This window comes from Bos taurus, chromosome 26 (genome assembly GCF_002263795.3).
Source record: "Bos taurus isolate L1 Dominette 01449 registration number 42190680 breed Hereford chromosome 26, ARS-UCD2.0, whole genome shotgun sequence".
Classification (NCBI taxonomy): Eukaryota; Metazoa; Chordata; class Mammalia; order Artiodactyla; family Bovidae; genus Bos; species Bos taurus.
The window spans coordinates 18648878-18674095 of record NC_037353.1 but is presented as its reverse complement, the minus strand read 5'-3'; the positions used below and the strand labels follow the sequence as shown (position 1 = coordinate 18674095).

General features: G+C 47.7%; 4 protein-coding genes across 19 annotated transcripts in view; 2 read left to right on the top strand and 2 right to left on the bottom strand.

The window, feature by feature from the left end:
- The window catches only part of MMS19 (MMS19 homolog, cytosolic iron-sulfur assembly component), a 35666-nt gene extending 35251 nt beyond the window's left edge, over positions 1 to 415 (top strand). For all 7 annotated transcript variants that reach the window (NR_198918.1, XM_010819904.4, NM_001435315.1 and 4 more), the window contains one exon: positions 27 to 415. Coding sequence is in view for 6 of the 7 variants with exons in the window: in XM_010819904.4 (XP_010818206.1) it covers positions 27 to 54 (28 nt within the window). In the remaining variant the exon portion in view is untranslated. The remainder of the gene's footprint in view (positions 1 to 26) is intronic.
- Positions 416 to 622: 207 nt separating this feature from the next.
- ZDHHC16 (zinc finger DHHC-type palmitoyltransferase 16) lies at positions 623 to 9907 on the bottom strand. Of its 7 annotated transcripts, none has more exons than XM_024985535.2 (13): positions 9711 to 9907; positions 8178 to 8291; positions 7563 to 7642; positions 5829 to 6076; positions 5462 to 5656; positions 5222 to 5310; positions 4801 to 4829; positions 4058 to 4191; positions 3872 to 3919; positions 2953 to 3038; positions 2166 to 2289; positions 1909 to 1979; positions 623 to 1212 (listed from the first exon to the last, which is right to left on the bottom strand). In XM_024985535.2, exons 3-13 carry the CDS (start codon positions 7612 to 7614, stop codon positions 1098 to 1100), a joined length of 1191 nt encoding a protein of 396 aa, XP_024841303.1. In that variant the 5' UTR covers positions 7615 to 7642; positions 8178 to 8291; positions 9711 to 9907; the 3' UTR covers positions 623 to 1097.
- A 163-nt stretch (positions 9908 to 10070) lies between these two features.
- On the top strand, positions 10071 to 16720 carry EXOSC1 (exosome component 1). 4 transcript variants are annotated; one of them, NM_001015529.1, is given in 8 exon segments: positions 10087 to 10123; positions 10231 to 10346; positions 12796 to 12870; positions 14322 to 14410; positions 15184 to 15217; positions 15730 to 15780; positions 15911 to 15995; positions 16322 to 16719. In NM_001015529.1, coding segments are annotated over 8 exon segments (588 nt in total). In that variant the 5' UTR covers positions 10087 to 10092; the 3' UTR covers positions 16429 to 16719.
- Positions 16721 to 18426: 1706 nt separating this feature from the next.
- Positions 18427 to 24922, bottom strand: PGAM1 (phosphoglycerate mutase 1). The gene is given in 4 exon segments (NM_001034054.1): positions 18427 to 19513; positions 20414 to 20594; positions 21096 to 21370; positions 24775 to 24922. Coding segments are annotated over 4 exon segments (765 nt in total). The 5' UTR covers positions 24914 to 24922; the 3' UTR covers positions 18427 to 19343.
- Positions 24923 to 25218: the final 296 nt, after the last annotated feature.

Sequence of the window (25218 nt, the reverse complement as noted above, 5' to 3'; positions counted from 1 at the left end):
GCTGTCAACATGCTTTTTGCCTACAGGTTTCTGCTGGGGAGCCCTGGCAGCTGAGCCCCCCATCCCTGGCCTACACTGACTGACATTCTAACCTGAAGTTACTAACCATCGAGCCGCCTTGCTCAGGCAGGGAGACCGCTGGCCCCTGCCTGCCTTTCCCACAGACACAACACAATGCCGGGCTTCTGCCGCATGGCTGTACAAGAAATACAGGAATCCTGATTTCTAATGGATTTGGGAAGTAACTGCGTGTGAGACTACTTGTGTTTGAAGAATGATCCCTCGTCTTGGGGCTCTTCCATTTATATGTCAGAAAAAAGGAGCTATGCTGCTGAGGGTGAATGCAGATGTGTGTGGCCCTGAGGACCAGGGAGGGTGGTGTGTACCTGCTGGAGAATAAAGAATTTTTTGGTAACGGGGCTGTCAGTTATTTCCCTCTTGCACTTATGCCTCAGAAGCATCACTGCTTGACCTAGAACAGAAACGATAGGAATTGTTCAGGACATCCAGCCCCTCCAAGTGGGGCACGGGTGGTGGGACCAGAACATCTGCGCACTAGGCCCTGACCCTGATTTCCCCTTCCCTGTCCCACCGGAAAGGTAAAGAGTGAAAAGCTACAGTCTTTACAAAATCAAATACCTTTATTTTTGCTCCCTTCAGCAGCACATGAGAAGTGGCAGTGACCTCAGCAGTAGGCCTGATATCTTTGCCCTGTTGAGAAGCCAGAATCTCATCTCTACCATTCAGCTGTTTCCTCAGACGGCAAGTGGAAGAGGTGGCGGCCAACCCCAGTGCTGTAACCTGGAGGAGGTCGGGGTCAACCTGGCAAGGTTGCTAGCTGCCTGATCTCCAGTCTGGGGCTGGACTTATGTTTGCCTGAGTAAAGGGACATGAGTCCTAGGATTTCTCCACATTGTGCCTTGCTTCTGCAGCAGCCAGGAGATCAGTCCTTGAGTTGTCCCTGCATGGTACCCTGGGGCAGGCCCACTGGCTCTTTTGGCTCAAGGATCCCAAGAAGCTATCCTTGGAGGCCCTTGAGGCAACGCAGGAAGCAGGGTGGTGCTCAAGTTGTGGCTGACACACTCCAGCTTACACGCTCACACTGCCATCACAGAGGCTGAGTGAGCAGTCACCCAGGGCGGGGGATCCCAGCTCATTCCGTTCCCATGGGGCAAGTGACTGGAAGGTAACAACACCCGAGTAAGCCAGTGCCTGTAAGAGAAGACAAATACTCCTGAGATCCAGGCCTTCCTAGTCTTCCTCCCTGATCCTCAAGCCTCAGCAAAGATAGCTCAAGGCAGTCTGAAGCTACCTTGGCATTCATCACAAAAGTAACAGAAGTTCCAATTTAGTCCAAGAAATACACTTTTCACTCTGGTGCCTTGAAGGCCTTTAGAGGTTTTGAGCTAACTTCTAATGGGCACTGCGAGCACAGTGACAGGCAGCAATAATGAGGACAGGAAAAGGGAGGGCAGGTACTCAGTGGTCACCTACTTAGTATTGCCTCGGTAGCTGCAATCTAAAAAACGATTTACCTTTGTCTCTTGGGCTGAGGGAGCTAGCTTCATTTATTGTCTTAGATCTCTGTCACAAGTAACTTCAGTCCCACAAGTTATCTGCTTGAAATCCAACACTGCCATACAAATGAGAGCTCCCTTCCTGAGAACAGCTTTCAGGACTCTACTGTAGTCATCTGCTACTGTACCAATATAGTAGCCACTGGCCACGTGTGCCTAATTAAATTGGTGAAAATGAAATTAAAATTCAATCCACTAACATATGAGGCACGTTTCGAGCACTCAGAAGCCATATGTGACTAGTGGCTAATGTCAGGCAACACAGGTGTAGGATGTTCTTCTCAACACAGCAAGTGCAACAGACAGCGCTGATCTAGATGTTTTACTTTACCTTCCTGTGTCCACACCCAGGAATACCTTCCAGTTGTCCAAGCAACCATAGTTGTAATGATTCCTAAAAACCTAGAGCAAAGAAAAACGTTTCTAAGAACTCTCTTCCTTAAACCAATTTTGAGCCTAAATTAGCTAGGCAACTTCCGGGCTTCAGGCCTGCCCTAGTTGGCCCTGACCATGGGAGAAAAACCAACTCTACAGAACAGCAGGTTTGGTTACCACTCGCCCCAGCACCCCAAAACCAGCCCCACTCACTCTGCCCTTGGCCTGCAGCCGCTGGCGCTCCTTCTTGTTGATGTGCCTTTCGATGCTAGTCTCACCTCGACTGATGAGCACAGCGTGCCATATGGTTAGGGCACCCAGGGCAAGTGCCACAGAACTGAGAAAAGAAGGGCAAAGATTGGGGGGTAGCATGGAGAGGGTTAGAGGCCATGAGTAGGTCTGAAACTGCGCTGAGCAACAGTGACTGGTGAGGGACCTCTGCCTTCTCTCCCAGCTGATGGCTCCTAAGTGAACTTTTACTTCACTGCATCTACTGATAAAAACAGCATCCATGAAAAACCATCTATATGGGCCAAGAATACATTATGTGGCAAGGATAATGGGGAAATAAGTCTATTACTAATGAAAATGTCATGCATTTCCTAAAATACCCATGCTTGGGCGACAAGAAAAGGGGACTAACAGCACCAAGGATCAAAATAAAACGGCACCTCAGACTCCAGCTCTACCGTCTCTACTTGCGTATCACGCAACAGATCACCTCACCCCCTCATATCTGCAGTTTTCCTCCTCTACAAAATGCATCTGCTCTTAAAAGGAGTTGAACTTCCCTTCGCACATACCAAACCCTCAGTGCCAAGTCCTTCGTGTTCCCTCCCCCAAAATGCTGAAGAAAATTAAGCTCTACTCTTGGCCAACCTAAGTGAGGCTAAGAACAGCAACAGTTCATACAGGGAGGGGTTCCTGCCTGTGTGGGCACTGTAAAAGGCTTTCTGAAGCTGCCCCTCCCTTCAACTGTCACAAATGAGAGTTAAGATACCTGCACAGGAACCAGAGGTAGACAAGACTCTTGTGAGTCACTCTTTCTCGGAAGGAGAAGGTGGGTGGTGGGGTCTGATGGTAAGTCTAGAAAAAAAACAGCACAGTCTGGCTCCTTGACTCTGCTGGTCTCCACCAGAACCCAGCACCTGCAGGCAGGGAAGTGATCCAGGCCCAGGGGGAGAAGATAGGGGGTTCAGCCACAGAGGAGTCAGGGCAGCAGCCAGATGGGTGGACCAAGCCAGTGGCATCGTCATGTGGACATACACTGGGCAGAGCGGGTCTGGACAGGATAGTAAAGCACAGGAGGGACCAACCCTGGGCCTTTAGCTGTGACAACACAAACGGGGCTCCAGGGGAAGCCACTCCACTTCCCAGTCAGAACTGTGCGGCTGTAATCCCCTAGAGAGGGGACCAGATCACACCCAGAATAGAATGACTGGAGGGGGAGAACAGGGAGCCCCACTAAGGACCAAAATGGCAGCAGAGGCAAATCTCAAGCCGACAATCTGCTCAAAACAAGGAGTCCTAAAAGGCCTGGGGATCCTGATGGAGATGCAGACAGACCAGGAGCAAAGGATCATCAGACTGGCCCAGCCCGACCTCTGTCCCCTGGAACCCCATTACACAGACTAACATGGACTCTGTACTGCTCAGGCCATCACCAAGGCAGAGCCCTTGCTCAGCCCAAAGAAGGTGAAATGGGATAGAGAGCCAAAAACTCACATACCAGGGACTCCCAGCTGGTCCCCAGGCCACTTGGTCTGCTTGTGGCAAGCAGCCCCCAGAACACCCCGATCCAGTCTCGACTGGCCTGAGCCCAGTCTCTACAACTCGACTAACAGGTGGGCCCCAGTTGCCTCAGCACCTCTATACCCCTGGCCTGAGCAGCAGGAGGCAGTGGGGTGGGGAGAGCCCACCTGGTTGGCAACCGCCTGTAGTTTGTTCTTGTCGAGCTGTTTCATTTTCTAAGGGGATGGAAAACAGTGCTGGTTACACTCTCAAGCCTCTAGGAGAGGGGGGTGCTACCAGCCCCTTCTTAGGGACAAATTCCACACCCCAAAGTGCTCTCTACTGAGCTGCTCTTTTCCTAACTATGGGCTCACCTCGATGGCAGCATAAGCCTCCCGGAAAAGGTCCCAGCTTCCATAGCTGCAGTAGACACAGCCCAGGGTCATGAAAAAGCAGAAAGAGAAGAAGTACCGATGGTTATAGTGGCCCACACAGTTGTTTAGCCAGGCTGGTGGGGAAAGGATTAAGGACAAGACCAAACACACAACTTCAGGGGGTGTCCTGGCTTCTCTGGTTTCTCTGTGGTTCCTAACAATATCATCCAAGCCCAAGGATTCCATCACCAAAGGCAGGAAAATATGGGACTTCCCTGAAGTTGAGGGGAAAGTGTTAAAGCTTTTCAAAGCCCTCACGAGTCCCACCAGGAGATCATGAAAGCCGAAATCCTTTAGTAAAATGTGTCTGCCAATATTCAGACAAACAGGTTTACCAGACATCTGTGTGGGACAGCAGAAAGGGACCGATGGTTCTATCTGGACCCCCACTGGACAACCCACTGAACAAGACCTCTCTTTCCATCCGATGGATGTTAGCATGAAAGTCTACGAGAGAAAGAGCTGTTAGGGAGAGAGGCCTTGCTCCCAGAAGATCCGTCCCAGACAGCACATTATTCCCAGGAGATGATTGGTCCCCACAACTGCTCTTCTACTAACTTCTCCTGAGCCCAGTGTTCTCTGCAGGGTGAAGCTAGAAGCCTTAGGTCTGTGGCCCTTAAACCTGTGCAGTGCTCTGGAGCTAAAGGAGGAGGTTTCAGGCAGAGGAGATAGCAAAAGGATACGGCAGTGATGATCCATCTTCAGCACACACCTGTGAGGGAGGGACACAGGCTCTGTTACGGTGGCCAAGGTTCTCGAGATGTCAGTGCCAATCCTTTCCTACAAGGACCAGCATCCTGCTGAGGCGGAAAGGGCACAGACTTTGAGGACAGCCAGGCCTTGCTTCAAACCCTGCTTCACTGGCTACAAGACACTGGACAAGGTAACTCGGGTCTCTTGCCTACCTTGACCCCTCTCTCTGAACCTCACTTTCCCCAAGCGGTGATAACGCATAACTCACAGGCCATCCTGGGGCCCATGTCCTCAGGACATGTGGCCTGGCACATGACAGGGTACCCCATGAATGTCCAGGCAAATGCCAGGTCTAGGTTTTGCCCTGGGGCTACAGCAAAAGGGCCATGGCTGGGGTTCCCAGAGACCCACCTATTGCAGATGCTGCAGTGGTGTGTTCGGGCTGGCTTGGGGTTAATGCACTTCTTACAGATGGAGACTGTTGTCATATCATTCCTGCCCTGTGCAGAGGGAGAAAAGCAACGTGACGACTGCGGCAGCACCAGTCTCGTACCTCAGAAACACCAAGGGACTCTCCCCCCCATTCCTGGGACTGGCTCCCATGGCCTGAAGTTCTCTTCCACCCCCATGCCCCTGGAGGGGGGTACCCACCTGGGGTGGGTATCCAGGTGGGGTGGTGATAGCCTGGTAGTAATGGAAGACGATGAGAATCAGATTCCAGTGACTATAGAAGAAATGCCAGCAGAGCCGGGGCACGGAGTAGGTTTGGAGGATGAGGGGCAGGACACACAGGTAGGCGATGGCCACGATGGAGCTGGTCAGCACGATCACCAGCACCACGAACACCTGCCAACACCGGGGAGGTCAGGAGGATGCCATGAGAGAGCGCAGCAATGCCCAGAGAAGACTCAGGAGCTTCCCAAGGGTAGGAGGCCAGTGTGGGTCCTGACCCAGGGTAAGTTTGCCAGACACATGTGCTCCCCAAACAACCCTTTTCCTGCCCCCGGGCATCACTCACCACCCCACACCAGCGGATCACGTTGTCCACCAGCCAGTAGATAGGCTCAAAGGCAGCGTCCACGGCGGTGTCACTGCCCCCGAAGGAGTTGTAGAGCAGGGAGCGCAGGCAGACCTTGCCGTAGCGCCAGCGCTGCACCAGGCCGCGGAGCAGAGGTGGGCAGCGGCGCCTGTAGCCCAGGAGCAGAAGCAGGCGCAGGCAAAGGCGGGCAGGGCCCAGCAGTAGGCTCCACTGGCCCCGCATGGCTCCTAGGAGAGCACAGCACCGTGAGGGGCCAGCCTGGGTCCTGTCCCTCCCTGCCCCACCACTGGGCAGCTTAGAGGCGGAGACCTAAGGCTGAGGCCCACCGGGCCAGTCACCAGCTGGGAAATAGGGAGGCAGCTCCAAGCTCAAGCAGGGTCTCTGGAATTGTCTATGTGGACAGACCACTGGGTAGAGCCCAACCAATGTGCACAAAGCTATCCGCGTGGCCCTGTGGGCCTGGCCACTGTAGCAGAGGTGTCCGGGGTCTCCTGCCTGCCCTGTGCTGTGCTTAGCTGCTCAGCTGTGTCTGACTCTTTGCGACCCCATGGACTGTAACCCGCCAAGCTCCTCTGTCCATGGGGATTCTCCAGGCAAGAATACTGGGGTGGGTTGCCATGCTCTCCTCCAAGGGATCTTCCCAATCCAGGGATTGAACCCAGGTCTCCTGCATTGCAAGCGGATTCTTTACCGTCTGAGCCACGAGGGAAGCCCCTACCTCCTAACAACCGTCTTCACCAGGAACAGCAGTGAGGGAGTGAGTTCACACCATGCGAATCCTGCACCTAGATCTTCCCTGGTGCTATCCAGGCAAAAGACACTTATCCGTCCTACTGCCATTACCGGCCTGGCGGCATGAGAGTCCGTGTCTCCTGTGGGGACAGCTCACCTCCCCCTTGCATGACATAAGATGCTCTGTCTCCAATTCTAGTCCCAGTCCCACTCCAAGCATGAACAAAACAACGGGTCCTGAGCAGATCACCACCAAGCAGGAGACATGGCGGTATGGAGGACGGCGGAAGAAGACCACAGGGCCCGCCCTCTGCGTAATGAGTTTCCCTTGCTCTGTTCTAGCTGGACACTTGAGAGCTTTCTCTGCAGCTGCTGCCCTGGCCCCAGGTGTCCCAACCAGCCTGTCCAGCTCTTTAGCGCTGTGCACGGCTCCTCTGAAAGTGCCTTAACCTCCTCCATGTGATTTTTACCTCAACTAACAGCCACGGGAGGTCAGCTACCCAGGCAATGCCCAGAACAGAACATACAGATCACTTTGATGATATTCTCATCAATTCTGCAGATAAAAGGTCTTATCAGAGAGGAAATTATCTGATTTTCCCCTATGGCTACTTTGTCCTCTGCAACTCCACTGACTTATTTAACAGGCAGCTCAAAGCCCAGCAGAAACTGGAGGAGGCTGCTCCACTGTAGGGATGGTGTCATTTCAGTAACTGGAGCAAGGTACTCTCCTTACACCCTGACATCCCCACAAGAGGCCTTTCAAAGAAAACTTAATTACCTCCTTCCATAAGCCCTCTGAAGACTTAAGGCAAAAACAAAGCCAGCAGATAAGACCAGCAAGGAGAAGACAGACAATTCAGTAGGGACCTACTTCTGTAGCAGGATAAAGTAAGTTGGCCATTTCCATCATCTCCGAGAGGCTTAGAGAACAAAGGGACAGTGCAGAAAAGAGAAAAAGGAAAAGCTCAAACTTCCTACCTCCTTTGACTTGGACTCCTATTGTGTGGAATCCTGATTTGGCTCGAAGCATGAATTTTCAAATAGTGTACAGCTACAATCTAATGTAACAGTGGAATGAAACATTTTACCCCAAAACAAATCCAAGTGACTTAGGTTATCCACACCATCATTCATTCCCTTACTAAAGCTAATGGAGAGTTTTCTATTTACTAAAATAGTTTTAACAGCAACAGCAGGCAAATAAGATGTGTGCCTCATCTGTAATAAACAAAAATTATATACCATCTCTCCTGTTTAGAAGGAAAAAAACCTTCATTTTCTGATTCTCCACTTTTTAGATTGTCTCAGCTACTTCTGGAATTACTGAACTCTACAGGAAATGCCTCAAAGACCAGACTTATCAACTCTCAGCTGCCCCACAACTTGACTACTTAGGATTCAATTCTGCCCTGAAGTAGATCTGTGACCTTGGGCAAATCACCAAATTCTGTTGGGACTCAGTTTTCTTGTGTTCCCATTAATGAGAGAGTAGGATTAAATACTAAGGCACCTTTCTGCTCTACCCACTTTATGACTATATATACAGTTGGTAAGATACAAATGAAATGTTTATAAAGTGCTTAGCACCAATACCTGGATCATGGACGTACTCAATAAATACTTGTTGAATGAACGAACTGGAGGGATGCCGAAGTGGAAAGGCTGGTCAGATGTCCATCTGTCCTACAAATAATAGCAAGGACACTCCTGCCAACGTGATAACACGAAATAAGTGTCAGCTGCTACATTCTTCATGATCAATACAGAGAGAAATGAAAACCACTGGTGGAATCATTGCACTTCAGAGGTAGAAGTCATTCTAGAAAACTATCCAACCAGTAATCAACACAAACATGTAAGCTGAAAACTTGTAGGTACAGAGCTTAAGACCAGATTATGTAAAAGAAGTCTGAGACCAAGGCCCCCTTCCCTTATTTTACTTAGTGAGGTTTGGGGGGGTATGGGAACGCCAGGGAATAAATATGTAGTCCATGGGACCACAACTGAACATAAGAAGTTTTCATCTCAGGAAACTGAGATAAAGCAGAGCTCAAAAAACTGTGTGTTGGGGGTGAGGGGTGGTGATGGAAGTGAACAGGGCAGGAAATAGAGTTTCCCTATCACCCCAAACAGAGAAGGCAATGGCAACCCACTCCAGTACTCTTGCCTGGAAACTCCCATGGACAGAGGAGCCTGGTAGGCTGCAGTCCATGGGGTCGCTAAGAGTCGGACATAACTGAGCGACTTCACTTTCACTTTTCACTTTTCTGCATGGGAGAAGGAAGTGGCAACCCACTCCAGTGTTCTTGCCTGGAGAATCCCACGGATGGGGGAGCCTGCTAGGCTGCTGTCTCTGGGGTGGCACAAAGTCGGACACAACTGAATCGACTTAGCAGCAGCAGCATCACCCCCAACACAAGCCTTGAACACTCTGATCCCTCAGTGCTAGCAACACAGTGACACGTGCCACCAGATCAGAGGGGAGTGCAGGTCACAGCACTCTCCTCTCCCCAAGACTCTCAGTCACCAACTCTTTCCCAAGGGGAAACTGGACATGGGGGCTATTAGGGGTGGGAGTAAACACATAGATTCCAAAGACACCAAAGGGCAGAGGAAACAGAGTCGACATAACTCATTTGAACAAAGATGCTGTTTTGAGGGTATTTACAGTCTGAAGCAGCAAGTGTCAATCATCAGTAAGAGCAACACTAATTCATGCACAGACTTTCCTTCCAGACTAGCACGCTTCCGCAAGATTGGAGGCTGCAGTTACAGAAACTGACGAAACGTTTAATTTCTCAATAAGGCTGGCATGGTCAAAGAATGAAAGACTGAAAGTAAAAATTAACTTGAGTACCTGTTCGGTCTCTATCTTGAACTATCTTAGAGATACGGTACAATTAGAATCCTATCCTTGGGGATGAATTTCCAAATCTGTGAAATGGGCGAGTTGGCTGGGCTGACCTTCCAGCTCCACGCCTCAGGGCTGCCCGGAGGGTGCGCTCCGTCCGGTTCGATGGCACGGCCGTGCAAAGCAGGAACTCGGGCTCACAAGGCCCGGGAACAGGGCCCGACCCTATAAAAAGCGACAGGACTGGGCAGAAAAGGCCGCAGCTTCGCTCTTACCTGCCGCCGGCCGATTCTTCAATCAGCCAAGTCGAACTCCGCAGCCTCCGCCGCCGCTCACTGCCACCCCCTCCAGCTCGGCGTCTACCGGCCCGGCTCAATCCAATCAACCATGGCCCGCCGCCCACAGGTCCAGCCTGCAGACCCGGACCCACCGCCCGCCCATCCTTGACCACAGGCGCAAGCGCAGGAGTTCCGAAGCCCCGCCCCCGAACTCGTCCCGATGCAACCTGGGAAATGGAGTCTACGTCTTCTGGAAGCGCTTACGGAGATTACATATAGAGCACACCAATTAGCGCGTTTCTTACTGCGGAACTGCACCAGGATATTGGCCAATGAGAGGTCGGCCTCATTTTCCTCGGGATTTGGGACAGTGGCAGTCATGGCGCCACCCGTGAGGTACTGCATCCCCGGTAAGTCAGCGGTATCCAGAGCAAATCCTGGGCAGGGACAAGGGCAAGAAGGCCAGACGATCAACAACTTCAGCGGACCCATGGCTGATGCAGCGTTTTTTCCGCAGGCGAACGTCTGTGTAACTTGGAGGAGGGCAGCCCGGGCAGCGGCACCTACACACGGCACGGCTACATCTTTTCGTCGCTTGCTGGCTGCTTGACAAAGACCAGCGAGAACGGCGCGGTAAATGGGGCAGCTTCCCTTCTCCTCTGTCTGTCTTTGTCTTACGCTGCCTTTGATTTCGCTGTCTTTAGCCAGGGTCCTACGAGCGCGTCTTTAGTGCCTGGTTCAGGAGAAGGAGTTAGTCTCTTAAGTTTCTGACAGCTGGGATCCCCGCTGCTGGACACTTAGCCATCACAAATTAGTTGTGTTGTCTGGCTTGGCTGTGTTGCTGACACTCGGGGAAGCAAGCTGGGGAAAGAACGGAGGCGAGCTCAGCCGTGCTGTGAGCTGAATCCTGGCCAAATGTCGCCTACTTGTCCGGCTTCATCTCGCTCCGTTACCCGCGCCTCACTCTTTGCAGAAGTCCTACTGTCTTCTTTCAGTATCGCCAGTGGACCACAGAGTGTTTGTACACACGCCGTCTGTCTGGAACACGCTCCTCTCTTCCTTAGCCCGATTAAATCCTACCTACTCAGCGGAAGAGAATCCACCACCATTTCAGGAGACGCGGACTCGATCCCTGTGTCGGGAAGATTCCCCTGGCGAAGGAAATGGCAGCACATTCCAGTACTCTTGCCTGGAAAATCCCATGGACCTGGCGGGTTACAGTTCATGGGGTCGCAAGAGTCGGACACGACTGAGCGACTAAACCACCACCATCCTTTAGATAACCTCACTAGTATCACTTTCTCAGAGAAGCCCTAGTCAAAAAAGGGAGTTTTGTTTTTTGTTTGTTTTAATACTCAGAAAGAGCTGTTGGGGTCAGTTTGCTTGTTTGTTGTGCCACACAGCATGCAGGATCTTGGGTGAAACCCATGCCCCCTGCAGTGGAAGTTCAGAGTCTTAACCACTGGACCACCAGGGAGGTCCCAAGAGCTATTACTCCCTTTCTAAGCACTTAGTTCAGCATGCAATTAAACACGCAGTTATAAGTTCCCCATTAGACCCTTCCACTACTATGCACGTAGTGCAAGGTAAATGCTCAGGAGATGTTTATTGAACGTATGAATAATATTATTCTCCCTGGTTCCAGAAGCTGATCCATGATTAGCTTGGGATCAGATAAGCAGTTCTTGAAGGAGCGGCTTAAAGACTGGAGGTGGTGGTGGGGGGTGTTTAATCACTAACTTGTGTCCGACTCTTGTGACCTCATGGACTGTAGCCCGCCAGGCTCTTCTATACATGGGATTTTCCAGGCAAGAATACTGGAGTGGATTGCCATTTCCTTCTCCAGGGGATCTTCCCAACCCAGGAATTGAACCCAGGTTCATTGCAGGCAGATTCTTTACTGACTGAGCTATGAGGGAAGCCCATATCTCTATACAGTCCGTGGAATTCTCCAGGCCAGAATACTGGAGTGGGTAGCCATTCCCTTCTCTACGGGATCTTTCCAACCCAGGGATCGAACCCAGGTCTCTCACATTGCAGGCAGATTATTCTTTATCAGCTGAGCCACCAGGAAAGCCCTAAAGACTGGGATCATAGTAGAAAGAGAATTCAGTATTGACTAAACCTTAATTCTGCCTTAGGTAAAAAACTTAAACTCCCTTTATAGGTTCTTACCTATAAAATGAGAGACTTTGTATTCGATCACTTTTGGGAATTTCCCTAGGATTTGAAAGTTTGTTCATTTTATAGCTGTGGGATGTGATAATGAGCCAAATATACGTGGTCTCCGCTATCAAGGGGTACAGATAAAAACTGTAAGCAAATAAATGCTCAAATGAATGTGTGCTTACACGTATGATGGCTGCTCTGAAAAAATATTACAGAGTACCATGAGAACATGTAATAGGCAAATCCAACCTAGTCAGAAGTGATATTTAGTCTGAATCTAAAGGATAAATAAGAGTTGAGTGAGTGAGCAGAAAGAGCAGGTTGAAAAGAGATCCTGAGATGGGAAAAAATTTAGTGAATTGGTGAAACTGAAAAAAGACCAGGAGAGCTGAAGCATATTGAACAAGGGAAAGGTTAAGAAAAGATCAGGCTCAAAAGTATCTTTCCTACACCAATAGCCAGTACCATGCTCAAAGAGGAAACTCTACAAGTGTTAAATAGAAGTAAACAAATATGGCCACTGTTATATAACATTTATTTGAAAATTCTAGCCTGTTCAATAAAATGACAAATCAAAAGAAAGATATAACTTTGGAAGAAAGAGTCAGATTATCCGTGATTACAGGCAATGTAGTTGTATGCCGAAAAACTCTTAAGAAAATCACAAAAAAACTCTGGAACTCATCTAAAGTGGTAAGATTGTATCTTCTTGCAGCTTTCTTTCTGTGGCCCCTTGGCCCTCCTGTATCCTAAAATTTCTAAGGCTTTCTGCTCTGGGCTACAAATGAATCTGTAGTCCACCTGCCCATGTGACGTCAACTGTGGCCCAAGGTATCCCATTTTACTGTCAAGCCACAAATACCTTTATCCAAGGCTTAGCCAGGATATTCAGGTTTTATTTTTCTCTCTGTAGCTTCCTGTCATATCTGTGATGAGAGAAACAGAGTCCCAATTACTGCCAGATGTAGGAGCTATTGTAACCTGTAAGGTAAGTTGGTCTTAACCTCCCTGCTTAGGATACCATCCAGTGTTGAAATCATGATCATTATAGAACTGCACTGTCCAGTATGGTAACCAGTAGTCACATGCTGCTGCTAAGTCACTTCAGTCGTGTCCGACTCTGTGAACCCCATAGACTGCAGCCCACCAGGCTCCCCCGTCCCTGGGATTCTCCAGGCAAGAACACTGGAGTGGGTTGCCATTTCCTTCTCCAGTGCATGAAAATGAAAAGTGAAAGGGAAGTCGCTCAGTTGTGTCCGACTCTGTGTGACCCCATGGACTGCCGCCTACCAGGCTCCTCTGTCCATGGGATTGTCCAGGCAAGAGTACTGGAGTGGGGTGCCATTGCCTTCTCCCAATAGTCACATAAGGTCATTTAAATTTAAATAAATTAAAATTAAACAAAATTTAACATTTATTTCCTCAGTTCCACTAGCTCCATTTCAAGTAGTCAATAGCCACAGGTGAATGGTGGTTGCCGTGTTGGTCAACACAATTTTTCTATCATCACAGAAAGTTTTACTGGACTCTGCTGGGTCTAGAGATTTCTAGGGTAATGATCAGTGTGGTCAAGTTCAAGCTTATGTAGTTCTTTCACAGAGCTGGTTTCCTCATTATATAATTTTTTACTTTTGTCTGGGAAACAGGAGTACCAGAAGGTCATAAGGAGGTGTATTTTTGAACATCTAAAGTGAAACTTTTTCTGCAGAGAAATGAAAGATTTTTATAAAGTCTTTGAGGGCAAGTGCAAATTAGTGCTGTACCAATTAATAACTACAAGACATCAGTATTCCATGCCCATCCCCACCCTCTGCCAGTTAACTTGTAGCTCTTAGTTTTTCCTCTATAAATAATTTCTCCAACAGAAGATCTATGTGGGGAATTCCTTGGCAGTCCAGTGGTTAGGACTCTGCACTTGCAGTGCCAAAGGTGCATGTCCAGTCCCTGATCAGGGAACTAAGATCCTGCAAGTCGCACAGCGTGGCCACATTTAAAAAAGGGGAAAGGAAAAAAAGAGAAAATCTATGCATTATTTTGAAAATAACTGGACAGGCACAGTGATCCAAATATTACCCAGCAGCTGGAATGGAGACTTAAGTTCCATTCACACTACAGGCCTCTTGGTGAGATCTGCTAAAGGTCTAGTTAGATTTGCTATGCTTCCCTTGTGTATTTATGTTAGACCTGCACATTTTTGAAAATCTCTGCCATATTATTTCATTTGATTTCCCTCGGTAACTCTGTTTTAGGTGGCCAGAGTGGCTCTTACTCCACTTTATGAACATCACTTATGCAGGGATAAATACGAGTTAACTTATCTGAAATTCTATGCTTAGTAGGGATGCTTGGACTAAAATCCTAGTCTTTCCTAGTTGATTCCTGCCTCCTTCAGCTGACAATTGCTAATACTCTAATGCTGCCCTTTCCTCTGTTCCACAGGTCTCCAGCATCAATTCACGCTTTGCCAAAGTACACATCCTGTATGTGGGGTCCACACCACTTAAGAACTCTTTTCGAGGAACCATCCGGTAAGGAGTATTTTTGTCTTCATATTCGCCTCAGCGCCTGGAATGAAATTAGGATAGGATGGGAAACTGGAATTTTTAAGAACAATTACAGTCTATTCCTGCCCTGTCTCACCTCTTTGTGCTTTGATTCTCCCCACGTAGTATCTAAAGAAAATATTACAGTATGTGAGTTAAGACAGAAGGAAGATATTAATGAGATAGGACTTTAAATAAAACAAAAAAGAATTGAATAAGCTGGAGGTGCATTGTGGGTATGATTCATACCAAAGTAAAGAAGGCATTTTAGGAAGTACCTTTTTTTCTTGTGTTTAATATCGATTAACCCAAGCATTATAAGATAATAAAAAGGGTAGTGGGTGAAGTGGTATTTTTCCCCACTATGGGTTCTTTGAGAAGGGACAGACAGTTCTTATAAGCTAGATAATTTAACATATGAGGCTCTTTCCACCCTCAGGATTCTGTGTGGTTCTGTGATGCTGCCATTCAAGCTCTCCTAAGGCAGCAGAGTTCCTTATCCTTCTCTGCCAAATTGGATCCACTTTGCTCTAGTGGGAGATATTGATAATCCTGTTCTGTTTGATCCAAGAATGGGAACTGATTGTTCCCTCGGGGTTAAGGACAGGAAACATTTCTCCACTTGCTCCTCTGGGTGGCAGCAGGGTCCTGATCAGGACTTGTCCTCTTTGCTCTTATAGCTCTTTGTCTGCTAGGAGTCTGCAGGATAATTCTTTCTCACAGATAATTAATCTTTCTGTTATTTCTTTTCTTTATAGCAAAGAAGACGTCCGAGCTACTGAAAAAGACAAGGTTGTTGGTTGGTTCTTATTTTTCTTCGTGGCTTTAGGAATCTCAGTCTTTTTAGATTATTCCAGTGAATTTCAAAAGTCTGTGGGAATGTGGAGTCCAAGGAATTTTAAGGTGTTCTCTACTGGAAGATGTGGAACTCACCTCACTATTCCTTTCCTCTTCGTAGGATTTTTCTTCTTTTTGTTGACCAGAGAGGAGCTAGTTTACGCTTTGTCTTTGAAGCCAGGTATTTATTCATGGCTGTTCTCTCAGACTTATTCTGGACCCTTTCAGAGCAGCCATAGTACCTTTTGTCTAAGTCAGATTCCTGATCAGGTTACTGAGTTCAGATCTTTCATTTATGTGATGATGCCACAGAAGCAATAAAAGTTGTTGATCTACTTGAGTAATGGTAGATCTACCACTGGGGTTCTACCCTCTGGAGTTAGAAGTAAACTAGCTCTACCCAGTGGGGTTAATAGTTTCATTATAGACCTGATCGGAGCTTTTACTTAACACTCCTTTCTGTACAGGTTGAAATTTATAAGAGTTTCCGCCCAGGGGACATCGTCTTGGCCAAAGTGGTATCCTTTATTCCCTGCAGACTTGTGGTCCTTTGTCAAAGGAAGAAATGGAAGTAGAGAAACCACTAAGTAGCTATGAGAGGGAAGACGTATAAGTCTTTGTTTTCCTTTACCAACGTGATGTGACTAGATCTCCCTAGGTGATGCACAGTCCAACTACCTGCTAACCACCGCGGAAAATGAGCTGGGAGTGGTGGTGGCCCACAGCGAATCCGGTGAGTTTGTCCATGCTTCCACACGCTTACCTTTTCCTGGGAGCTAGGGTTTGGGATTAGTCCACTGTTTTCCCTCGTTTTTTAATTATCTTAGAAGCAATGTGAGTGTAGATACTGACTACCGGGATTAGAATGATTCTCCTTATATAATCTAAGGAAAAGAGCCACTTACTCCATAAGTCAGTGGAACAAGCAAGGCTTTTTTCTGTATGAGGTGAGAGGTTCACTAGGCAGCTTGGTGACATCAGTTCACACCCACCTAAAAAGAGAAATGTCTCGAGCAAGTATCTGGGGTCCCAGCTCCTACACCACCTTTTCCCTTGCAGGTGTCCAGATGGTCCCCATCAGCTGGTGTGAGATGCAGTGCCCGAAGACCCACACCAAGGAATTCCGGAAGGTGGCCCGAGTACAGCCTGAGTTCCTACAGACCTAAGAAGCCACTTTCCCATGCAGAGGGGAAGCTGTTTTCTAAGAGTACATGTGTGCGTGACATCAGGAGGCTGTTTTTATTCAGACACCAGGGGTTGGTCAGCAGCCACCTTTAGAAAAATCTTCTGTAGGTGGAACATTTTTCTTGTGAACCTTTCAGCGGATTTTATTCTCTGGAGCAATTTCTTTTGGAGGCACCAGCAAACAAACTGTATGATAGTAGATTATAGCCTGTTCTTTGAGTGTTACAAATGTGTATTTTTGCTATGACAAAGAAAACATTTTTATGAAAAGAATTTTAGTTTCTGTTGTCTCAAGTAGGGTAAAGAATCTAAACTGACATGACATCTAGAGCAGAGTCTTTGTAGACAATGCCTAATCACCTGTCTTTTTCTGTATTTTTTATGTTCTCCATACTTTTGAGTACTTGCTATGTGTCAGGCATGGGTTGAGCACAAAATTACCGACTTTTGTTCTAAGATTCAGTACAAGCTAAGGAAACTAACATCCCATCAGGCTACTTTAGACTTAAAGTACTAAAAGTCTTCCTAGGATTACTGTGCACATCAGATAAAAAGCTAACTTGGAAAGCAAGCTGCTTAAATTTTAGAATAAGGGCAACATTCATACTGGGTCCCAGTACTCAGTAGTGTACCTTCTGGCAAGTTTCTGTTTTCAGCATGTTTCCTCTTCTGTAAACGAGATACTAGCCCTTTCAGAGGTTATCAGGATTGAAGATTATGTATATAACATGCCTCACCCAATGGCTAGCATAGAGCTTAAGAATTTTCTAGATGGTGTTACTTGTTCCTACTAGGACGGCATTATGGGCTTTCTCATATTCCAGTGATCTTCTCAAAGGCCTCAGAGAAAAGGTAAATGTGAGCAATGCCCCTTCCCAATTATGTAGATAATTACAGTCAGTCCTCCCTATTCATGGATGGGAAACCCATGAAGAGAGAGCCATCTGTACTATGCCATCTTATATTAGGCACTTTAGCATCTGTTAATTTTGAGATGTTTATTTTGGCTGTGCTGGGTCTTAGTTGCTCTTCACTGCAGCATGCAGACTCAGCTGCGTGCATGTGGGATCTAGTTCCCTGACCAGGGATCCAACCCTAGCCTCCTGCATTGGGAGCTGAGTCTTAGTCACTGGACCACCAAGGAAGTCCCTGCTGCTGCTGCTGCTGCTGCTAAGTCGCTTCAGTTCGTGTCTGACTCTGTGCCACCCCCAGAGACGGCAGCCCACCAGGCTCCCCTGTCCCTGGGATAATCCAGGCAAGAACACTGGAGTGGATTGCCATTTCCTTCTCCGATGCATGAAAGTGAAAAGTAAAAGTGAAGTCGCTCAGTCGTGTCCGACTGCTAGCAACCCCATGGACTGCAGCCTAGCTTCTGTTAATTTTAGTAGCCAGAAGAGTCCTGGAATCAAGTCTCCCCTCTGCAGATAAGGGATGACTGTATATTCATTTTCTCCTGCAAGTGTAATTTCTGAGGAAGTTAGGTAACTGACAGGGATAAAACTTTAGGAGCCAAAAGGAAAAGTGTGAATCAAGTTTACAGTTTACTAATAGAAAGGGACTGGCTTTTTTAAGTCTAGTAAACAAACTTTTACCTTTCTGAAGAAGGTATAATAGTTTCAGAATTTGATTTTAGTAACCAGTACCATTGGGCAAGAGCTGTAGAGAGGCAACAGGAAAGAGTTCAGCTCTTCAACCTGCAGTGGAGAACCCAGTGAGATACATGGTATTTGGAACCCCCCAGTGATGACCTCTCAACACTTCTGGATAAGTCTTCCCTTGGCTTGGACGAGGACCATGCCCCAGATGTGCCATTCTGACTAGACTGTCTGAAGGGAGTGGGTCCAAGAGATAAAATGGCTGTGTAAAGTTGGGACTGGCTGTCCTAAAGCCCTTAGTCATACACGAACTTGGGCAGTGAGAGACATTTCAAGTTGAATGTTCGAGTTGATTTCCTCAGGTAAGACATATCACACAGAAAATATTGCACATCACTCCTTTATTTTATACTGATCTGGAAAAAAGACATTTTTAGTACAGTTATGCTCAAATGAGTACTGGGCCCAAGTGCTGGGCCAAGCAACTGGAACATGATTCAGAAGTCAGGCACAGTGAGAGACACACTTGGACATGATCGAGAGGCATTCCGCTGCCACAAAACAGTAAGGCAGGGGAGGGATTCTAAAACACACAGCAGGATGAACTCCTACACCTTAGACGCCAGGAGCTTATCCCATGATGGTGTAAGGAATGACTTATTTGCTGATGACCACATGTGGGAATATTTCAACCGCCACTAAAAACCCCAGAAGGGTTTTTGGTTTTTTTTTTTTCATATTTATATATATATATTTTTAAAGTAAATGCAACACAAAAACATTCAGGATAGATCCAGCCTTTTAGAGTCAGGGAGGAATATTTGATTGAATCACCATGCAGGTTACATTCATCTTCCACTGGAATGACTAGAGCCCCAAGTCACCTAACAACTGTGCCCGGCTGGCCTCTGGGGACACGAACAGGCTCTTACTTCTCCTCATTGGTCACACCTCAGCATGGTTTTCTCCCTGTCCCCTACTCAAGCAGCTCCTTAGTAATAAACCACCATCAAACCCCCCAGTAACGACCTCTCAACACTTCTGGATAAGTCTTCCCTCGGCTTGGACTGAGGACCATGCCCCAGACGTGCCATTCTGACTAGACTGTATGAAGGGAGTGGGTGCAAGAGATAAAATGGCTAATGTGGAATTGGGAGCCGCTGGTCCCCACCTGCAGCTACAACTTACGATGCCTACAGGTGTAATCAGTGGGACATGTGCCAGGGAGAGGTGCAGAGGAATAGGGTGGGCCAGGGCAGGGGAGGAGGGTAATCCTTGGGAAAGTAATCTGCTGCTTGCCCTCACTTCTTGGCCTTGCCCTGGGCAGCCACAGCCTCCATGGCTTTACGCACGGTCTCCTCATCCCCCAGGAACTGCATGGGCTTGATGGGCTTCAAGTTCTTGTCCAACTCATAGACCATGGGAATGCCAGTCGGCAGGTTCAGCTCCATGATAGCCTCTTCAGAGAGACCTGAAAATATACCTCCTCATGATCAGTCAAGCAAGATAAGAATCCACAGACCTCTCCAGCTTTACTATTCATCCTCCATGTGGGGAAATGGGTCCTCCAAGGACTCTGGCAGGAATTAAAACAAGACACCCTTTCTGATACTTGTCATGAAAGTAAGGATCTATATTAGGGCAGAGTGATCACCCAAGGAATGCCCCCAATATTCTTTCTCAGCCACTGAACAGCAAGAAAAAAGGGATGAAAGGTATCCCTCCCCAAGGGGGATCTGGAAGCCCACAGTGAAGCAGGACTATACATCTTAGTATCTCAAACGTCCTATGTTGTCCATACAGCTGCCAAAACGTGGCACATCTGGGCCTCTGCTAGGCCCCTAAGTGAAACAACTTAGGATGCAAATTGACACTCATGTGGGGAGTTGTAATCAGGCTGTGGTTAAGAAGGATTTTTATCAGCAATTTCAACTAGCAATCCTAGTCTAGAGGTAGGCATCTCAAACTTTCATGTGTATCTCCTTTGGGGAGAGATACTTTTCATCCTTTTTTCTTACTGTTCAGTGGCTAAGAAAGAATACTGGGGGCATTCCTTGGGTGATCACTCTACTGTAATAGAGCAATGATAGATGCACCTGGATGACAGACGCAGCTTCCAAATCAGGTCTGAAGTGGGACCTGAGGTTCTAACGTGTAACAAGCACCCGGTGGGGTGTGGCAGCCTCTGGTTCTGCAGATGATGCTTTGAGAAGCAAGGATCATGTTTCTACTAGGAGATAATCTGGACTATCTCTAAGGCTCTCAGTACATCCAGCCCTTTCCTGAAGGTCTCCTTCATACTAAATCAGTCCAGAGTAGTGGCAGTTCTGCTTTACCCTTCCCTGAGGGCCCCTCTGAAAAGCATACATACCCTCCAGATGCTTGACGATGCCCCGGAGGCTGTTGCCATGGGCTGCAATTAGTACCCGTTTCCCCTCCTTGATCTGGGGGACAATTTCTTCATTCCAAAAGGGCAGAGCTCTGGCAATTGTGTCCTTCAGACTCTCACAGGAGGGCAGCTGGTCTTCAGTAAGGTCTGCGTACCTGCGATCCTAAACAAAAAATCCCAGCTTGCCAGTTATTACCAGCTGCATTTGTTCTGCCTATTCCTCATCCCCTAAGGGATCACAGTGATAAGTAAAAGTCTCTCACCAGGGCACTGAGGGCTTGGGAAGGGGGATTATTACTATCCTGCCCGCCCTCCCCTACTACCCACGACTGGGAAGACTGAATAGTCCAAAAGAAACACAACTTTGGAAAGGTGGGCCTCAAGGCTCTTCCCAAGTCACTTCACCTGTAGTGCAGTTTTTTAAAATATGGCAATACATGTAAAAAAAGACGGAAATTCTTTGTAGATAAACCACATAAACTCTTAACTAAATCTTTTAATGAGTAATGGTCATTCCTTGGAGAAGGCGGATTACAAAGGGGGATTTATCATAAATTAGAAACTCAGTGATCTAGGCAGATATTAATAAAAGCTAAAAGAGAGAAGTCCAGATTCTGATCCCCTGGTCCTGCGTGCAGCGAGCCAAGCTTCACTTTGTCCATACCTTACTGATGTTGCTGTAGAAGGGATGGTCGGGCTCCATGGGAGGTGGCGGGACATCATAGGAGCGCCTCCAGATCTTTACCTGGGCCTCACCATGCTTGGCAGCAGTTTCTGCCTTATTGAGGCCAGTCAGACCCCCATAGTGTCGCTCATTAAGGCGCCAAGTCCTCACCACTGGCAGCCACATTTGGTCAATGGCATCCAGCACTGTCCAGAGGGTCCGGATTGCTCTCTTCTGCACTGAGGTGAAGCAGATGTCAAACTCATAGCCAGCATCTGGAAATTTTAAGTTAAAAGTGATAAGCTAATGAGGTCCACTCTAGAGCCAGAATTTCTTCTTTTTTCTTTAGCCACACCACACGGCTTGTGGGATCTTAGTTCCCCAACCAGGGATTAAACCTGGGCCCTCAGCAGTGACGGCAAGGAGTTCTAACTACTAGACCGCCAGGAAATTCCCTAGAGCCAGAATTTTCTTACATATAAATCTCAGGTATAGACAACCTAAATGAAAATTATCTGGCTAAATATTTTGTATACCCTAAATATTTTATTTTGCATACAGGAAAAAGAATATTCTGCCTTTGGGGAAGGTAACATTTGTTGATTTATGTTGCAGTTGACAATATACTTCCCAGCAGCTTCCCAATAATTCATCTAACCAAAGGCCCAAATGTATTATCAACGAGCTAACCTGAGATCTGCGCTACTAATCCCCAGAGTGCTGTGCTTAAGCACATTTTAATTTTTTATTTGCTTTAATTCTTTTAACCTAAGGACACTAAAAACTTGGAGTCACTTAATAAACATTTTAGTTAATATTTATAGAAGGTTTACCATCTGTCAGGCACTGGACTAATAAGTACTTTGTATGTATTTTATTTAGTTTTCATAACAATCCAATGAGGTTACATCATTACAATCCATCTTACCGGGTAGGGGAAATATAAACTGCAGGAGTTAAGCAAATTATCTGAGATCACAGATATTACATGAAAGGTTAAAAACCCAGGTTGTATGACTCTAATCCAACTCATAACCACCATCTCTGGCTATCTCCATAGTTTCCTGACTTCTAAGGATTCTGATGTTTGTATTTTAGTTAGAACTGTCACTTCTGATTGACAATTACTAATATATTTCAGTCCTCTCTACTTTCTGGTCCAGGAGAAATGGGATTTTGAATTCAACCATTAGGATACAGCAAGAACTCTTAGAGGATGCTGATAAAACCAGTTTGTTGCATGAAATTGTATCTTCCCTAGAATATGGAAATCACAGTCTCTTCATCCACAGTTCCTTTCTGCTAGTCAAATTACTTGACTACCCTATATATCTACCTATCTACAATTGTTAAACCAAGTTTAAGAGAAGCCACTCACTGGAGAAAGAGCAGACCTCTCCTCTACACACAGCAGTTATGAGGGGTGGTATCAAGAGTTATGTTGGCCCAACCAGTAAGTTACAACCATATATATCTTCGTTTATGTTTCACAAACCATTATTCTCCCTCCCACTTTAATGGGGAGATGTCCCTTTCCAGGAATCTGTTTTCTTCCAGGAGGCTACAAGGCCCTCATTGAAATTCAGCACAAACTTTCCTGTGTGTTGCTTCGTACTGAGACCACCAACAGTAATTAATGAAACGTGAATTTTCTGCCAGTCATTCAATTGAGAATAAGGCCAGTAGGAACTACACTGATGGGGGAAGGGAGGATTAGTCACCAGAGACTCACCAGCACCCACAAGGGAAAAGTCACATCTCATCGCTGAGCCTCAGGACAAGTCCTAGTAGACTCACTTACCATCTCCTCCCTAACTTTATGGGGAAGAATGATTCCCCAGTAAAAGGCTGAGTCACTGGGAAGCAACATCCTCAGTGCAAGGCTCAGCTGCCATGCTGAAAAGCTGTGGTTGTTTCACTGAATTTTCTAATTGCTGTGGAGTGCTGCACATTAGATACACAAATAGATCCCAGAGGAAAAGAGCAGTTCCCCTAATAACTCTCAACAAACTCTAAAGCCTCAAGCCTCTTCCTTTAACTTGGCCATCAAACAAAGCAGAGTTAGGACGCTCCCATGGATGGGCTTAGCTGGTGCCATGTGGCCTCCATCCTCCCTTAGTAAGACGGCGTGATGAAACTCAGTTCTTGCTAACTTGCTCCTGAAATCATGCAAGATTTTATAAGCCCTATAGTACTTAAAGCCCTGGTGAAATTAATACTTTATTTTGGGCCTTTTATATTATTAGATTATTCATATGGTCTTCATCATTCAGAATTTTTGCTTTTAGTCATTGACTTTTTATTTAATCATCTGTGATGCCCCTAAACAGTTATTTTAAAAATTTCATGGGCTTTCTTTTTAAACTAATGCTACTAACATTTACTTAAAAACTCAACTAGGGTCTGTTATTTTAAGAGATTACAAGTTAAGGCATTTGACCAGTCTTAGAGGACAGTTGCAATTTGCTTTGTCCTGGGTCAGTCATCAGCAAACCACCACAGACCATTCAGTTCTTCCTGCAGACAGGAGAGAAAATGGCCTCCTCTACCAGCACTTTCCCCATCCTGGCCTCTCCTAACTGGTATGAGGTCACACTGGGCCATCCCAAATTACTCACACACATCCTCAGCAGGATTACATTTCCCAGATTTGCTTCCAAGCCTTTGCTTCATTTCTAAAAGATCTACAGTGGAGGCAAGAACCTAGGAAGAGCAAATTTGGGCCAAATACCTGATTCACATCAACCAGGCATCAATGACCCATTTCAATGGCTGCTACTTAGTCGAGGTTAAAAGGGAGCAGAGCAGGATCAATGGAAGCACCTCCTCAGTCCGGAGATTCTTTGAATTGCTGGCAGCAGGGAATGCTTCCTTATTAGCATTTCAAAATCACAGAGAACGGTCTGCCAGCGGGGGCCAGCCTGAGTAGGCAAGCTTATCTCACTGCCACTTCCACCTTTACCTACCAGTTCCCTCGCACCTACCTGTTACTCATCCCCAGAACAGAGGCCAGCGTGGTGGACTAGGAATAAGATGTAACTTTGGTCAAGTCCTCTTTCCAACTCTCACTTTCCCAACTATGAAAGAGGGCCAGGGAGAGTTGGGAAGGAAGGGAATGAAATCTGTATACTTTATGGGGTTGTGAAGAGGATTAACTCAAAGCCTTCATTCATGCAACCACTCATTTACATTTGTGGATGCACTCTGGACACGGTTTGTGGAATGCTGCTAAACAGCATCCTACAGGAGCACGTGGAGGTCTTTGGTTAACGCGGCGCCGCGTCACTCCCCCACGGCGGGGAGAAGCATGTGGCCTGCCACTTCATCAGCCTCCCTAGCCTAGAGTAGGTTTGGTTGTAGCTGGGCATCCAATTTAGTAACCCGTCCCCGAGTTACTAAATGCTCAGACTAAGACGAGAGCGATTTCGCAAGGCGGTGTGGTGAGCGCAATAAAACTGCGCGGTGAGCGCCCGGGTCCTCTTCTTGGCTGGGTGACCTTGAGCAAGTCGATCCCCCACCCCCGGCTCATTTTCTGAACTGCAAAATACACTGTTAGAAAGAAGAAGCCTAAGGTCTAGACGTTCTCCGGGAGGGCGCGGGTGAGGCCAGGCGGCCGTGACCCAGAGGCGCCAGCCCCGGCCTTCGCAGCCCACATCCACCGCCCCGGCCTGCTACGCACCTCTCAGCGCCTGCCCGCCTCGCTTCGCCTCCTCGTGCCCGGCTGGGCTCAGGTCCGCGTCGTACCAGCCGCTGAAACGGTTCTCCAGGTTCCATGTGCTCTCACCGTGCCGGATCAGCACCAGCTTGTAGGCGGCCATGGCTGCGGTTCGGGATGCGGCGCAGACTGGGGATCACCGAGATTCCGGAGTCGCTGCCCGGCCCCCGGCTGCGCCTGCGCGCTTGCGCCCCACCCGTCAGCTCCCTTTCACTTGCACGGCCAAATCTTTCCGCTAGCTCGGGGCCACCCTCCTCCCGCCGGGTGTACGCATGCGCTCCGTGCGGGCGCTGCAGCCGCCGGGCGGAGGGGGCGCTCTCCCAGGAAGACAGGGCGCATGCGGTCTCCGCCGCCTACCCCGCGTCAGCCGTGGCGGTCACGGAGCGCACGTAAGCGCCCAAAGGCGGT